This window comes from Nyctereutes procyonoides, unplaced genomic scaffold, assembly GCF_905146905.1.
Source record: "Nyctereutes procyonoides isolate TBG_1078 unplaced genomic scaffold, NYPRO_anot_genome, whole genome shotgun sequence".
NCBI lineage: Eukaryota > Metazoa > Chordata > Mammalia > Carnivora > Canidae > Nyctereutes > Nyctereutes procyonoides.
The window spans coordinates 6,546,403-6,560,374 of NW_026575052.1; the positions used below are offsets into that span (position 1 = coordinate 6,546,403).

Genomic DNA, 13,972 nt, shown 5'->3' on the forward strand with positions numbered 1-13,972 from the left:
CCAGTGTCCCCTGAGGGGGGGGATGTCCTGCATTATAAATAAACCCCAGATGATTCCAAGGTGGGGGGTTCTTGGAACACCATCCCCGCTCTGCATGGCAGAGGGGCACAGTCTGGCAGGAAGGGGCTTCTGCTGCGGTCCTGCCCCAATCCACCTGCGACCTGTGGGTGCTCTCGGTACTTGTGGGGGTGGGGGAACCGGGCTGTCCTGACGAGTAACTGGGGGTGGGGAGCGAGGGAGGGCACTACTGTAGGGTGCAGAGCGCGGGCTCTGGGGGAGCGCACCTGGGCTACTCCCAAGCCTCAGTTTCCCAGTCTGTGACATGGGCACAACAATGACTGCCCCAGGGGCTGCGTGAGGATTAGAGACAATGTGCATAAAGGACCTGGTGACAAAGGCCCCAGCTCGGAGGCGGTGCCCGTCAACAGGAGTTAACCCCCTTCCCCGCCCGCCCCCCGCCCCAAGCAAATTCTTATGGTCTCCCTCCTCTGGGGTGAAATGGGCCAGTGTCCCAGGGCCCAGGGAGGGGGCGGCTGGAGTCCCGAAGCAGCCCCGCTGGCAAATGCAGGGCCCCAGGCGGGGTGGGCGATACTCACGACAGAGGACAGGTCCACGTTCTCCACCCTCCTGTCCTGCAGCAGCACGGGCCGTAGGCCGGCGACGCGGAGCCGCATGGACGACGTGCGGTACACGAAGCTCAGCAGCCAGTCCCCGCTGCGGGCAGAGACGGGGCGTCAGCCTCGGGAGCCCCGCACCTGGCCCCGGGATCCCCGGCGGGCCCGGGATCAAGTCCCGCCCCGGCAGTTGCTAGCTGCGTGAGCGTGGGCGAGCTGCCTGGCCCCCCAGCCTTGGTCTCCTCACTGCCTCTTACCTCCCGGGTGGGCAGGGGCGCACGGTGAGACACCGCGTCATGGACACGGCGCTCACACACGTGGATATTCGGGAAGCATCTGGTCTGATGTTGCCTCCCGCCCCGGGCCCTCTTGCTGCGCCTGGTCTTCCAGCATCGATGGGCTGTCATCCGTCCTTCCAGAATTCAGCTTGGACATCAGCCCCCCAGGGAGTGCCCCTGAGCCCCTCCACCTGGTATTATTAATCCTTTAAGCCTCATATGCCTGGAACACGTGCTCCTTTGGGGACATGAGTCCCATGTCCTCTGTGTGTCCATTCTTGGGTCTTTTTCCTTTTCTAGGCAGAGAGCTTACTGACGGCAGGACCACGCCTTCGTCCTATATCCTGTGTCCTGCGCTGGGGCGGCACTCCAGGGTGGGGGCCCAGCCAGGCAGGCTTCCGGCTTTGTTGAGGCAGTAACCACAACCAAACTCTGGATTTGCTGCCACATGGCCAGTGGGACGGCTGCCTCGGCTACTCACAGGCCTGGAGGCCAGGTACAAGCAGGGGTCTCCCCTGGTCCTTTTACTGTCATCCCCTCCCCACAGGGTACTCAGAGCAGAGGCCACAGGAGTGCCCCAGGAGGCCCACCGTGGAGTGACGGGCCTGCCTCAGCTCACATCCTGGCTCTGCTGTGTGACCTTGGCCAGGGCCCTGAGCCTCTCTGAGCTTCAGTTTCCTTACGGTACCACAGGGAGCAGTAAGTACCGCTCGCCCTGGCTGGCTTCCAGAAGGTTCATGGAAGCTCAAGTAAGTGAACGGATTTGCAGAGAGCTTTATTAATGTGTAAACTGTATATAATAACAAATATGTTTACTTTTCGGTAGTTTTGGCCTGAAGCTCCCCGCACACGGACCCTCCACTCCCCACGTTTAAGGAGGTTCCAAGCAAGTAGAACACCTTTGCAGGCCAATTACATGAAATCCTGGTTGGTGCTTAGTTTAAGCAAGAAACTACAGTGACTGCTGGTCTGTGTACCCCCCCGCTCCCCCCCCGTCTCCCTCCTCTTCCTCCTCCTGCTTTCTCTCTCTAGAGAGATGGCTCGGGATCTCACAAAATAATTGAAAACCAAGTTTATTAGCCTCAGGTTTGCAGCAGAATAGATGGGTTTAATAAGTTTTTGCTGCTTTCATATTGCACCCATGCAATCGTAATTCTTTCCCTTTGCTGTTCATGAAAAGCACCAAAAAATCATGTGCGATGTGAATGGGCCCAGTTATTATAACTGCTATAGTTTATTGGGCAACTACTATGTGCCAACCCTTTTCTAATCTTTCCAGAAGCCCTGTGCAGCAGGAGGGACTATTATTCCACAGATAACTGGCAGAGCCAAAATTTTAACTGGGGACCATGTTTTTTTTTTACTAGATAAAAAGTAAGAGCATGAGTGGGGGGCAAGGTGGTGATGGTAGTGAGAGGTAGGGGCAGAGGGAGAGAGAGCTCCTCAGGCGGACTCCCCACTGAGCGTGGAGCATGACCTGGGGCTCGACCTCAGGACCCTGAGATTACGACCTGAGCCAAAATGAAGAGACGGATGCTTAACTGACTGCGTCACCCAGGGGCCCCAACTGAGGTCCTTCTGACATCAAAGCTTTGTCTGTTCTTTTTCTTCTCTTGTTTTTTAAAACTATCCTTATTTGGGCAGCCTGGGTGGCTCAGTGGTTTAGTGCCGCCTTCAGCCCAGGGCGTGATCCTGGAGACCCGGGATGGAGTCCCATGTCGGGCTCCCTGCAGGGAGCCTGCTTCTCCCTCTGCCTGTGTCTCTACCTCTCTGTCTCTCTGTTTCTCATGAAAAAATAAATAAAATCTTAAAAAAAATCCTTATTTTAAAAAATCAAATTAAAATCTCTTTTTACCTCCAATCTTTAGGGGTGGCCGTTGTTATCAGTTTCCTATGGTCCTTCGGGACCTTCCCGGGCATTTACAGACGCCTAGATACTCAGATGTACACACGGAAGTTTTTTCCCCTCATACATGGAATCCTAGTCTGTGCTGCTGCACTTGCCTTTTCCCTCTTTTTCCCTCTGTACCTATTCTCCCATTTGTGGTCATTTAAATTGTTTTAAATATTTAGTTATGAATGAAGCTGCCACGATTCTCTGTACATCCATTTCTGTGCGTGTGTGTAGCTAGTACAGCAGGATCACAGAAGTTAGAATGTGTGGGACCAGAAAACCGGGACATTAAAAATTTTGGTGGATATGGCCACTTGTTCTCCAAAGAGTATTTACTAAATTCAACTGTCGCCAACAGCATATGGCTGTGCTGTTTCTCCACATCTTTACCAATGCCGGATGTTATTCATGTTTCAGATCTTTGATAATCTGATGGGTGATAAGTCGTATCTTACTGATTTTAATCTGCATTTATTTCATTCATGATGAGGTTGGGCATCTTTTAAAATATTTGTTGACTGTGGGGTGCCTGGGTGGCTCATCCGGTTAGGTGTCCGACTCTTGATTTTGGCTCAGGTCATGAACTCAGGGTCGTGAGATCGAGCCTGCATCAGCTTCTGTGCTCAGGGGGCAGTCTGCTTGAGCTTCTCTTCTTCTCCTTCTGTCTTCCCATCCCCCAAAGCACTCTCTCTCTCTCTCAAATAATTTTTAAATTTAAAAATTAATTATTAAAAAATCAATAATTTTAAATTTATTTAATAATAAATTTTATTTAATAATTAATTATTTAATATTTATACATTTTTTAATTTTAAATTAAAAAATTATTGACTATATTTATTCTGTGAGTTTATGTGTAGATATCCTTGGAACACTTTCTTATTAGATTTATTGATTTGCATGAGCTCTTTATATATTATGTCTCTGTCTTTTGCTTCTTTGTTCTTCCTACCATATCCTAATTCTAAGAACTCAGCTTAGAGTATAAGTGATAGAGCAAAGCTGATGGTCAGAACTCCTGTGTCCTGGCTAACGGTCTCTGCCTGTGGCGGAGAATCATCTTTATCGTTAGTTCTGAACTACACAGCTGTTGCTGTGGGCGAAATCATCAAAATGATAAAGACTTTCCCAATTTTTTCCATTTAGTTTTGGGTCCTACTTTGGATGATCGGGCTTAGGTCAAAATTAAGGTTGACTGGTCTCAGTTTTCTCATTTGTAAAAGGGGATCAAAGTACTAATAACATCACAGGGTTTGGGGGAGGATTAAAGGAGATCATGACCCCAAAGACAGGGTCTGGCAGGCAGTAAGAGTCTAATACTCAGGATATCCGTCCCCCTCACATTGCGGCATGGTTGCATTTTTAGTTTTGACTTTTTGATAATTGTTGATTTCAATGTGTCCTTTTCTTTCTTTTCTTTTCTTTTCTTTTCTTTTCTTTTCTTTTCTTTTTTTTAAGGATTTTATTTATTCATGAGAGACACAGAGAGAGAGGCAGAGACACAGGCAGAGGGAGAAGCAGGCTCCCTGCAGGGAGCCCGATGCGGGACTCAATCCAAGGACCCTGGGATCATGCTCTGAGCCACCCAGGTGCCCCTCCACGTGTCCTTTCCACTAGATGGGAGTCCCTCCCATCCTACCCATCTTTGTATTCCCGGCCCAGCCACGGCCTCGGGCCCAGAATGCTGGATGATCCCACCTTTCTTCTAACCTCAGCTGGGAGCCTCTTCCTCCCCACAAACCCGAAACATATTCTTTAGAATCGGGAATCCAGCACTTTGCTCTTTCTCTACTCTTTGCCTTCAGCGGAAGCTGGTGACCCCACGGGCCCTCACTCCAGCTCTGCCTTCTCTGAGCTCTAGTGCCATGTTTCCTGCCGGTTAGTGGAAACGTCACGTTTGTGACCCAGTGGATCTGCTGCCTCCCCCGAGTCCTACCTCCTCGTTTTCTAAATTGTTGTATTTTAAGTTGTGTTCACAGAGTCTACAACTAGTCAGCCAACCTTCCTGTTTCCTAAACTCCAGACCTGTCCTTCGGATCTGAGCCCAGAATGTCACCTTCTTGTCAACAGCCTGCGCTTTGATCCACAAAATGCAGATCCCTTATCTAAAATCTCAGAGGCTGACTGTGTTTCAGAATTCAGAATAATGCCTTGGATTTTAGGGAGGTGATCCAGCTTGTAGCCCGTACATCACATAATCCACCTGCGAGGTTTGGGGTGGGGCCCCAAAGTCAACCAGCCCAAAGCCCAGTGGGAGGAGTAAAGCCTAGAAACGTCTCTCGGCAGCTCAGGATGCACCGAACCTGGGGGAAAGCCTTTGATTTCAGAGCTTCTGGATTCTGGTGTCACACTCGAGCTTCCAGATGCCTGACTGGAGCTGCCAGTTTTCCCGACCAGCTTCCCCGCCAGGCACTGGGTTCCATGGGGCTGGGGCTCCTTCCCTAGTGCACCTGGCACGAGGCTGGTGCTCACGAGTGTGCTGAAGGACTATCCCAAGGCCGACGGTGCTGAGGATCCACAGTAACATCCCGTCACTCACAGAGCATGTGTGCACCATGTGCAACTCTGTGATCACTTAACTATCATCACAGCCTGGGGTGAGTTACTACTATCATTTCGCTGTCCCCCCTACACATGGAGAAACTGAGGCCAGCATGAAGTCCTAGGTCTGTGCAATTCTAAATCACTGCTCTTAAACACTGTTACCCCATCCTCTGCCTCATTCGGAGGCTGATGGGACTGAACACCTTCTCAGGCTCAGTGGTGAGCTTCATCTTTTCTTCCCCAAAGTCTGGGGCATGGCCTTGACCAGAGCTCCCGAGGCATTCTTCTGCAAGGCCACACAAGGGGCGCCTCCCTTCCAGCCTCGCTGCTGCCGGCCCTCAGAGCTCCCCCAGGTCCTGCCAAGGGTTGTTGCGCAGCTTGGGTCCCTGCTCCTCCAAGGTGTGGGTCCTGGCTCCTCCAACCTTAACTGCCTGTTCCGTCACCCTGCCTTGCCTCAGGTGCTCTGAGAGCTCGGCCCACACGCCTGCCCACCCCTTCCCACGAGGCATCCACAGACCTCATGCTGGGGCCCCATCCTTGTTTTCCAGTCTGACCCACCCACATCCTCCACCCCCAGATGATGGTGACCCCCGTGGCCTCTCCTGTCACCCTGCTAGCTGGACTCAGGCCTGACACAGGGAGACACTTTACCCTCATCCTATGGGGATGGAGGCTCCCCAGGTCAGAACGCCTTGCTCCTAGAAGGCCAGAGCCCCACTGGTCCCAGGATCCTCCAGGACAGGGGCCAGGCCTCAAACACCTGTGTCCCCAGCACTGGGCCCGGGCACGCTAAGTGCTCAGTTAGTACCATCACCTCCGTGCAAGATCTGGACAGACCTGCAGTAGCCGTTAATGATCCTCCCCGACACCACCTTCCGGAAGGGCTCCCAGTGCTTGGCTTCTCCTTCCACGGGCGCACCCAGCAGGACGACGTCCTCGATGATCCCTTGGCAATCTAGGGAGAGAACCCAGGAGAGGCCGTCAGTGTCCCTGGCCGCAGTGCGTCCTGAAGGGGACTCTCCAAGAGATGGGTGTCACACACATATGTGCAAGCACACGTGCTCACCCCACACATATGCTCACACGTGTCTGTGCACAGGTAGTCACGGGGGCTTCCACCCACGGAGGCCCAGGCCCTGGGACTGCTCTCTTCCTGCAAAGCACCATTCTCCCCATTTTAGGGTTAAGAAGAACCACAGACATTGTCGAGATCACGTGGCTAGGAAGTGACACGGCCTGAGCTGGGACCCAGATCTAGCCTCACCATCCGTGAAGCGCCCAACCAGCTATGGACTCGGAGGGGACATCTTCCTTCAGGAGGGACCGGTGGGCCCCGGGTCATCGTGCTTGCCAGGACGGAGATGCCACAGCCTGCCTTGGCAGCAGTTCCCAGGGGCCCGCACAGCGTGGCGGGACGGCGGGAGGGAAGGGAAGGTGGGGCCGACTGGGTCCCAGGACAGGGGGTACATTCATCAGCTGCACTGACCAGTCGGTTCAGGAACATTTCGGGCGGGTTATTCAAAGTGGGATCCAACCGACCAGGGCTGGCCCGTGGACTGTTTGTCCTTTCATTTATTAAAGATTTTATTTATTTGACAGAGAGCGTGAGAGCGAGCACAAGCAGGGGGACTGGGAGGCAGAGGGAGAGGGAGGAGCAGGCTCCTCGCTGAGCAGGGAGCCGGATGCGGGGCTCGATCCCAGGACCCTGAGATCATGACCTGAGCTGAAGGCAGATGCTTACAGGCACCCCCGTCTGTCCTCTAAATACAGAGAGAGGGAAGCAGCAGTTCTCCCTCGTGGCGGACTAGGACCCAACAGTTCACAGACGGGCTTGAGAGTGGACTTTGAGAAGCACGGCTCCCGGCCAATGAGAGCTGCACATGCACCCCCGTCCGATCCCCTGTCCCATCCCCCCCCGACTCTGTCGCTCCCTGTCCTTTCCCCTGCTGTGGTTTTCTTCCTGTCGCGTACTGTTTGCTCATGTTGTCTAGGTTCAGTGAGGGCAGGTGCTCGGCTGCCTCAGTCACAGCTGTGCGGCAGCGTCTAGAACAGTGCCTGGCAGGTGCCTGGTGCTCAGGAAAGATTTGAATGAACGAACGAAGAGTAAGTAAGGTGGCATCTCTCAGGGAAGCCAGTATAGGTACTTTGCAGTTGCAAGGCCCTAGCTTCAAATAACGTCTGAGTATGGGACTTGGCTGGGTCACTTGCCTTCTGGTGGGTAATGACACTGGCCTTGAGGGTCTTTATTTATTATTTTTGAAAGAGATTTTACTTATTTATTCAGGAGAGACACGCAGAGAGAGGCAGAGACACAGGCAGAGGGAGAAGCAGGTTCCCTGTGGGGAGCCCGAAGTGGGGCTCGATCCCAGGACCCTGGGGTCACGACATGGGCCGAAGGCAGATGCTCAACCATGAAGCCATCCGGATGCCTCTGGCCCTGAGGATCACAGTGTGGGAAAACCCCAGCACAGGTGATGCACAGGTGAAGTGAGTGTGCCCTCCCCCTGCCCCGCATCCCCGCCTTCCCAAAGGTGGTTCTGTCTTAGGATTCTGAGTTTCTGCAGGTGCCGGGAAGCCCTATGCTCAGTGTCATTTCTGGGGAATGTGTCCGAGAGGGGTGTCCCTGCTCCCCTTGTGTGAGTGACACAAGCCTGGTGGCTTCCTCTCTCTGGGCTCCAGTTTCTAACCAGAGCACTTCCAACTACTCTGTTTGGGATTCCATGTCTGAGGAAAGGGTTGCAGGCTAACAGGTGTTTGGGAACCTCTGGAGTATCACGTGTTCTAAGAGCTCCTGTGTCTCTGATGTTGAAAGATGCCATGGCACAGAATTCTGATTTCGCTCCTTTTGTTTCCAGGAGGATGATAACCCGACGGAAGGGGATTTAAAACTTCGGGAAGCTGGCAGTGCGTGTGCTGAATAGAAAGGATGACTCAGTGGCCCCTCGGTGGATGGGCTATTTCAGGTGCTTATGTGGCTGGCAAAGCTGAAGAGAATGGGATTTTATCCTCCCCCCTTCTCTTTGTAGCCAAGGAAACTGGGTCTCAGAGGGGATGGGACACGTTCAAGGCCGTACAGGAAGTGAGAATAAAGCTGAGACCAAAGCCCAGACTGCATGGGCAGCAGCTGGGTCCCCGGGGCCATGCTCTCTGCTGTTTGCACTAACAACACGAAGCACCGTGATCACACGTGGGTCATCACTGCTCCCAGAGTGCCACCAAGGGCCACTGGCTGAGCTCAGCAGCTTTGTGGCCAGCCGTGGTAAAGCAGCATCCCTGGTGGGTGGCCCTGAGCCACTGCCAGGATCCTGGAAGCGGCTACTAGAAAGCTCATAGGAAAAGCCAGAAAAGGTAGTTGCCTGTGACCTTGAACTGAGACCAGTAGTCGAACCTCACAAAACAGTCCAGGCCGGAGCCAAAGCAAGTCACGGTGGGCAGTGAGCTGGAATTGTATTTACCCATCAATGATGCCTGGCTGGCCCTTTGTCATCAGGCTGTTGGCCACACTCAGACGCCTGCCCCAAAGAGGGTTTGCTCTCTGTGAGGTTGCAAACCTGGAGACAAGCCCTGCGGCAGGCTCTTGGTAACGCACTGGCGTTAGCTGAGGAGCTCGGTGAGAATTACTTTAGACCCATCCGAGGTAAAGTCCTCTACGGCAGGTCATCACCACCTGCCTGTTCCAGGGAATGGGATGGTCCAGCACGGAAATCTGGGGTCAGGAAAAAGAGGAACACTGGCTGCTGTAGTAGATGCTGAGAAGGAAAAAATGTCAAATTTCACCATCCAGTCCCAAATCTTATAATACCAGAACATTTCATTCTTTCAGGAAAAAAAGAAAATTCTCACTCAGGTCCAGCTTAGTGTCAAGCTTAGTGTCCTCACTGCCTTCTTGCTGCAGGGACAACGAATGTTTGCTGAGACATGTTTGGATTTACTCCTATTGCTACCATCAAATTTTCTTCTTCTGAATTTTTTTTTTTTTAAGAGAGAGAGAACACGTGCACTCTTGGGGGCAGGGGAGAGGCAGAGGGAGAGCAAGAGAATGTCAAGCAGAGCCTAATGTGGGGCTCGATCTCACGACCCTGAGATCATGACCTGAGCCACAGTCAAGACTCAGATGCTTAATGGACTGAGCCACTCAGGTGCCCCTGTTCTTGTGAATTTTTAAGGTGTGAAGATAATTCTACAGCTTTACAAATAGATTTTTAATGTAAAGGGAGGGAGGGATACAACATGCATTCATTTATCTTCAAGTCAGGAGACTTGGAGGCTTTTGAGGCTTGGATTTCTCACTTAAAAAAAGTTATTTATTTATTTTAGAAAGAGAGAGAGAGAGAGAGAGAGCGAGCAGGCACATGTGCAAGGGAACATAAGCAGGGGGGAGGGGAAATCCCAAACAGACTCCACACTGAGCCCAATGCAGGGCTCGATCAATGACCCCGAGATCATGTAAGCTGTAAAGAGTCAGATGCTCAAATGACTGGGCCCCCCAGGCGCCCCCAGATTTCTCACTTTTAAACACAACTCTGTGAAGACAAACCATGAGAGACTCCTGTCTCTGGGAAACAAAGGGTTGCAGAAAGGGAGGCAGGTGAGGGGATGGGGTAAAACTGGGTGACGGGCATTAAGGAGGGCACATGACGAGATGAGCACTGGGTGTTTACTATATGTTGGCACATGGAATTTAAGTAAAATTAAAAAAAATAAAGTATTTAAAAAACTATAAAAAAATAAAAACAATTATCTGTATATTTTTAATATCCTGCTTTGTTACCGCTGTTACAACTGGTGCAAAGGAGGCTCTGAGCCTCCAGGAGTTCGGAAAGAAAAGCCTGGCCAGTTACGTCTTTACCTCTGCACATCTAGTCCTTTCTGTTGCTCACATGTGTGGTGAAAAACATTTCTTTCCCATACTTTCTTTGCTTCTACCTCTTATTTTTATTCTTAACACAGGAGCCAGAGTGATCCCTTTAAAATGCAAGCTGTAGGCATGAGGCATCTTTTGGGGGGTGATGGAAATGTTCTAAAATTGGGTCGCGGTGACGGCTGCACAACTCTGTATGTTGAATAAAAGTTACTGAATCGTACACACAGAATGGGGGATTTTGGGGTCTTTAAATCATGCTGTAGGAAAGTCAGATCATTTCACTCCTGTGCTCAAAACTCTCCCGTGGATCCCATGTTCCCTGGAGTCAAAGTAACTGTGAAAGCCATCAAAGGCCCAAGTGACTTTCTGGATGCTTCCACCTTGCTCAATCTGCTCCAGCCACACTGGCCCGGCTGTTCCCTCTCCTTGAATGTTCTTCCCTCTAATACCCTCCCCCTCACCTCTTTGCTTAACTGCCACCCTCCCAGGTTAGACAAATGCACCCTCCCCCATGTGCCTCACCTCCCTTCTTTGATTTTTCTCCATTCCTTTAAGACTACCTGACTTCCTACCTATTTTATTTTTAAAAGCCTCATTTATAGCCTGTCTCCTACTAGTATGCAGGCTCTCCAAGGGCTGAGATTGGTCTTTTTTATCCCCTCTAGTGAATCCCCAGTGCCTGGAACAGTGCCTGGCACAGCTGCTGAGTGCGATAGCTATTTGTGGAATGAATGAAGGCAGGCAACGCAACTGAGCAGTGTGAACCTTTCACGTTGAGAATACATGCAAAGAGGCTACTTCTTTTTCTTTTCTTTTTTCTTTTTTTTTTTTGCTCTTGGCACAACTTCTTCCCAGCAGCTACAGCTGGGGATCTCCGAAGGCTGGATAAAAGCAAATGAAGATGCTAACCCAGCTGAAAGTAAACGGACGCATCTTTAACTGCTGTTCTCAGCCCCTACAGTTGCTCAGTTCTAGAGCTCTGTTCTGGGGGAGCGGAATTTAGATAAATCAGTGTATATCTTGCTTGCCGCACCTCTCACGACTGCAGTCTGAAACGGGCAGAAAGCAAGTGGTCCTTCTGAAGCTACCACTGCCCCGGTCTCCTCCCCTGGCCTCAGAGGACGCGTTCCAAAGGCTCACGGTAACCTTCCCAAGACCCTGACGTCAGCTGTATTTATAGACGCCCTTGCGTCTGGCCTACATACGACGTCTCCAGGTCGCCAGCCCCTTCAGCTGATTCATGGTACAGCCCAGGGGTGCCCGATCTCTGGGGCCAGAGATCCAGAGCGACTCCAAGGGCCTAAGAAACTGCACAAGAACCAACTGCTGTTGGCCAAGCCAATACCTCCCATGACTCACACATCAGGTGTCATGATTTCAAGATTGCGGATGCTGCGGTGACTCACAGGATGCCTGGTAAAGGCCGCTTTTGGTCGTTTCATATCTCAACCAGGAGACCCTGAAAATAGGACTGCCACCGGGGGCAGGTCTGTGAAGACGTCTGCCATTAGAAAGGACCCACATGCTCAGGAAGGCTAGGACTCGCCGGTCCAGGGAAAGCGGTCTGGCCTGTGGCATGAGAGAAACCTGTGTTCGAATCCCAACATCGCCGTGGTCTGAAATGAGGTCAGTCATTCAATAATGTGGATTCTCGGGGCACCTGGGTAGCTCAGTGGTTGAGCATCTGCCTTCGGCTTGGGTTATGATCCCAGGGTCCTGGGATCGAGTCCCTATTGGGCTCCCCGTGGGGAGCCTGCTTCTCCCTCTGCTGTTAGCTGAGAAGGTCGGTGAGAATTACTTTACTTGTCCCTGCCTCTCTCCCTGTCTCTCATGAATAAATAAAATCTTAAAAAAAAATAATGTGGATTCTCAGCTGCCTTATCTCAGCTGTCAGATGGAGAAAATATAATAATATTGATTCTCCAGGGCGGGAGAGAGAGGCCGTATGTTCAGGGCAGCGTCTGGCACAGGGCTTGGTCCGTGGTATCTATGTTCCCACATGATTGGTTTGGAACCAGGTGGAAATGGAGTGCACGAAGCAAGTTTTTGCAGACGGCCTGACCACTTAGAGAGACATGTCTGTTTCTAGCCGGCCACTGGGCGCAGGTGGCTCAGCAGAGGGGGGCAGAGGTGATGCCCAGCAGAGGGTGGCAGGGAGAGCAGAGCCACTTCCTCATTAAAGCATAATCTTTAATTGTGATAAAATGCACAGAACATAAAATTTTCCATCTAACCATCTTTAAGTGTACAGTTCAGTAGCCTTCAGTATGTTCCCATTGTCGCATTACCCAGCCTCACTTTTTATCAAGCGGAATTTAGATCTTGTCTTCACACGGTTCTGGCAGTTCACACTACACTCCTGACAAGACACTTTCATGCCCTGACACTCTGAAGATTGTCTTAGCTTTTCAAACCCCCCCCAAAACCAAGAACTGGGGGTGCCTGGGTGGCTCAGTTGGTTAAACGTCTGACCCTTGGTTTCAGCTCAGGTCGTGATCTCAGGGGTGTGAGACTGAACCCCAGGTTGGGCTTTGCGCTCACTGGGGAGTCTGCTTGAGACTCTCTCTTTCCCTCTGCCACTTTGTCTCCTCTTTCCATCTCTTAAAAAAAAAAAAAAAAGAGAGCTGAGAATAGTGTCTTTATGACAGCAAATTTCTGTTTACACTATTGTGTTGGTCTTGAAAACTATACAGATTAAGTTTTGTGAAACTAAACAGTCTTACAACGTACCCAGGAGGGTTGGTTCTTCCAAAGAGCCCCCTGGAGAATCTTTTTGTACAGCGAGGGGACCCTGTGTCACTGGGGACGACCCCTCCTGGCTTGGCCTTTGTCATTTTGCCTTTTCCATACAGTAGGCTTTCTTAAAGTGAGGCAGGCCTGTGCAGAGCTTTTCAGGTATTTCCAAACAACTCCCTCTAGGAGTTCGCAGAAATCTCATCAAACGGCTGGAGAGGCGACATCACACACTCCCACATGCCTATCACGTTGCCAATAATGAGATTCTCCTGGCCTGCAAAGACCAAAGGATCTCAAACTTGAGAAGCAAAAAAAGAAGCATTTTCTCTCTCCTGGCGCGGGGGCGGGGGAGGGGGGCATGTGTGCCGGGAGCGATAAGGTGGGAAACAGGGAAGGAAATTATCTCCTGACTGCGGGTCCAGAAAACAAACCTTGAAGGAAATGATATGAACTGCATCTAATACAAACAAAATCCACTCCAAAGACATGCACATGCATGCGCTAAACACACAGACAGAAGCAGCCAGAAAGGGAGGGAGCAGGTGGCCAGGCAAGAAGGGAGCTGGAGAAAGGGAAGCTCTGACTGTCCCCTGCCTGCCCAGGAATGAGGTTCACACTGGAAAGAATCGCCTCAGGGAGCCTGTCTGGATATACTGTAAGGATCTGGGATGAATTCTCCAGGAAAAGAGTAAGGCTTCATCCCCCACTTGGATTCCCGTCTTTTTGATCTAGCTGTGCAAGGTGGTAAGCCTGGCACCCGCATCCCGGGACCCTGGGAATTGATCTCCATGCCCGGCCTCTCCTAGCTCTCCTCCGGGGGACAGAAGCCTGGTCTGTCTGAGGACAAGGCAACTGGTGGGTGCAGTCCCCTGGAAGGGAAATAAATCCCATCACACGTGATGTCTGCTATCATGGAGATGAGAGAGCCAGCTGACCGAACAGCAGTCCGTTCTGCATGTCAGCTGGTATCTAGTGACAGCTCAGAAGCAGTTTTCAGCCAAGTGGGAGCTTAGGGATTCAAGGGCCACGATGCCCAAATGCA

At 51.4% G+C, this 13,972-nt stretch overlaps 1 protein-coding gene across 4 annotated transcripts in view; it reads right to left on the minus strand.

The window, feature by feature from the left end:
• The window catches only part of TMCO4 (transmembrane and coiled-coil domains 4), an 89,835-nt gene that overhangs the window by 6,285 nt on the left and 69,578 nt on the right, over positions 1–13,972 (minus strand). For all 4 annotated transcript variants that reach the window (XM_055331478.1, XM_055331475.1, XM_055331477.1 and 1 more), the window contains 2 exons: positions 6,168–6,285; positions 597–714 (listed from right to left, as the gene is read on the minus strand). In XM_055331478.1, the coding sequence (XP_055187453.1) occupies positions 597–714; positions 6,168–6,285 (236 nt within the window). The remainder of the gene's footprint in view (positions 1–596; positions 715–6,167; positions 6,286–13,972) is intronic.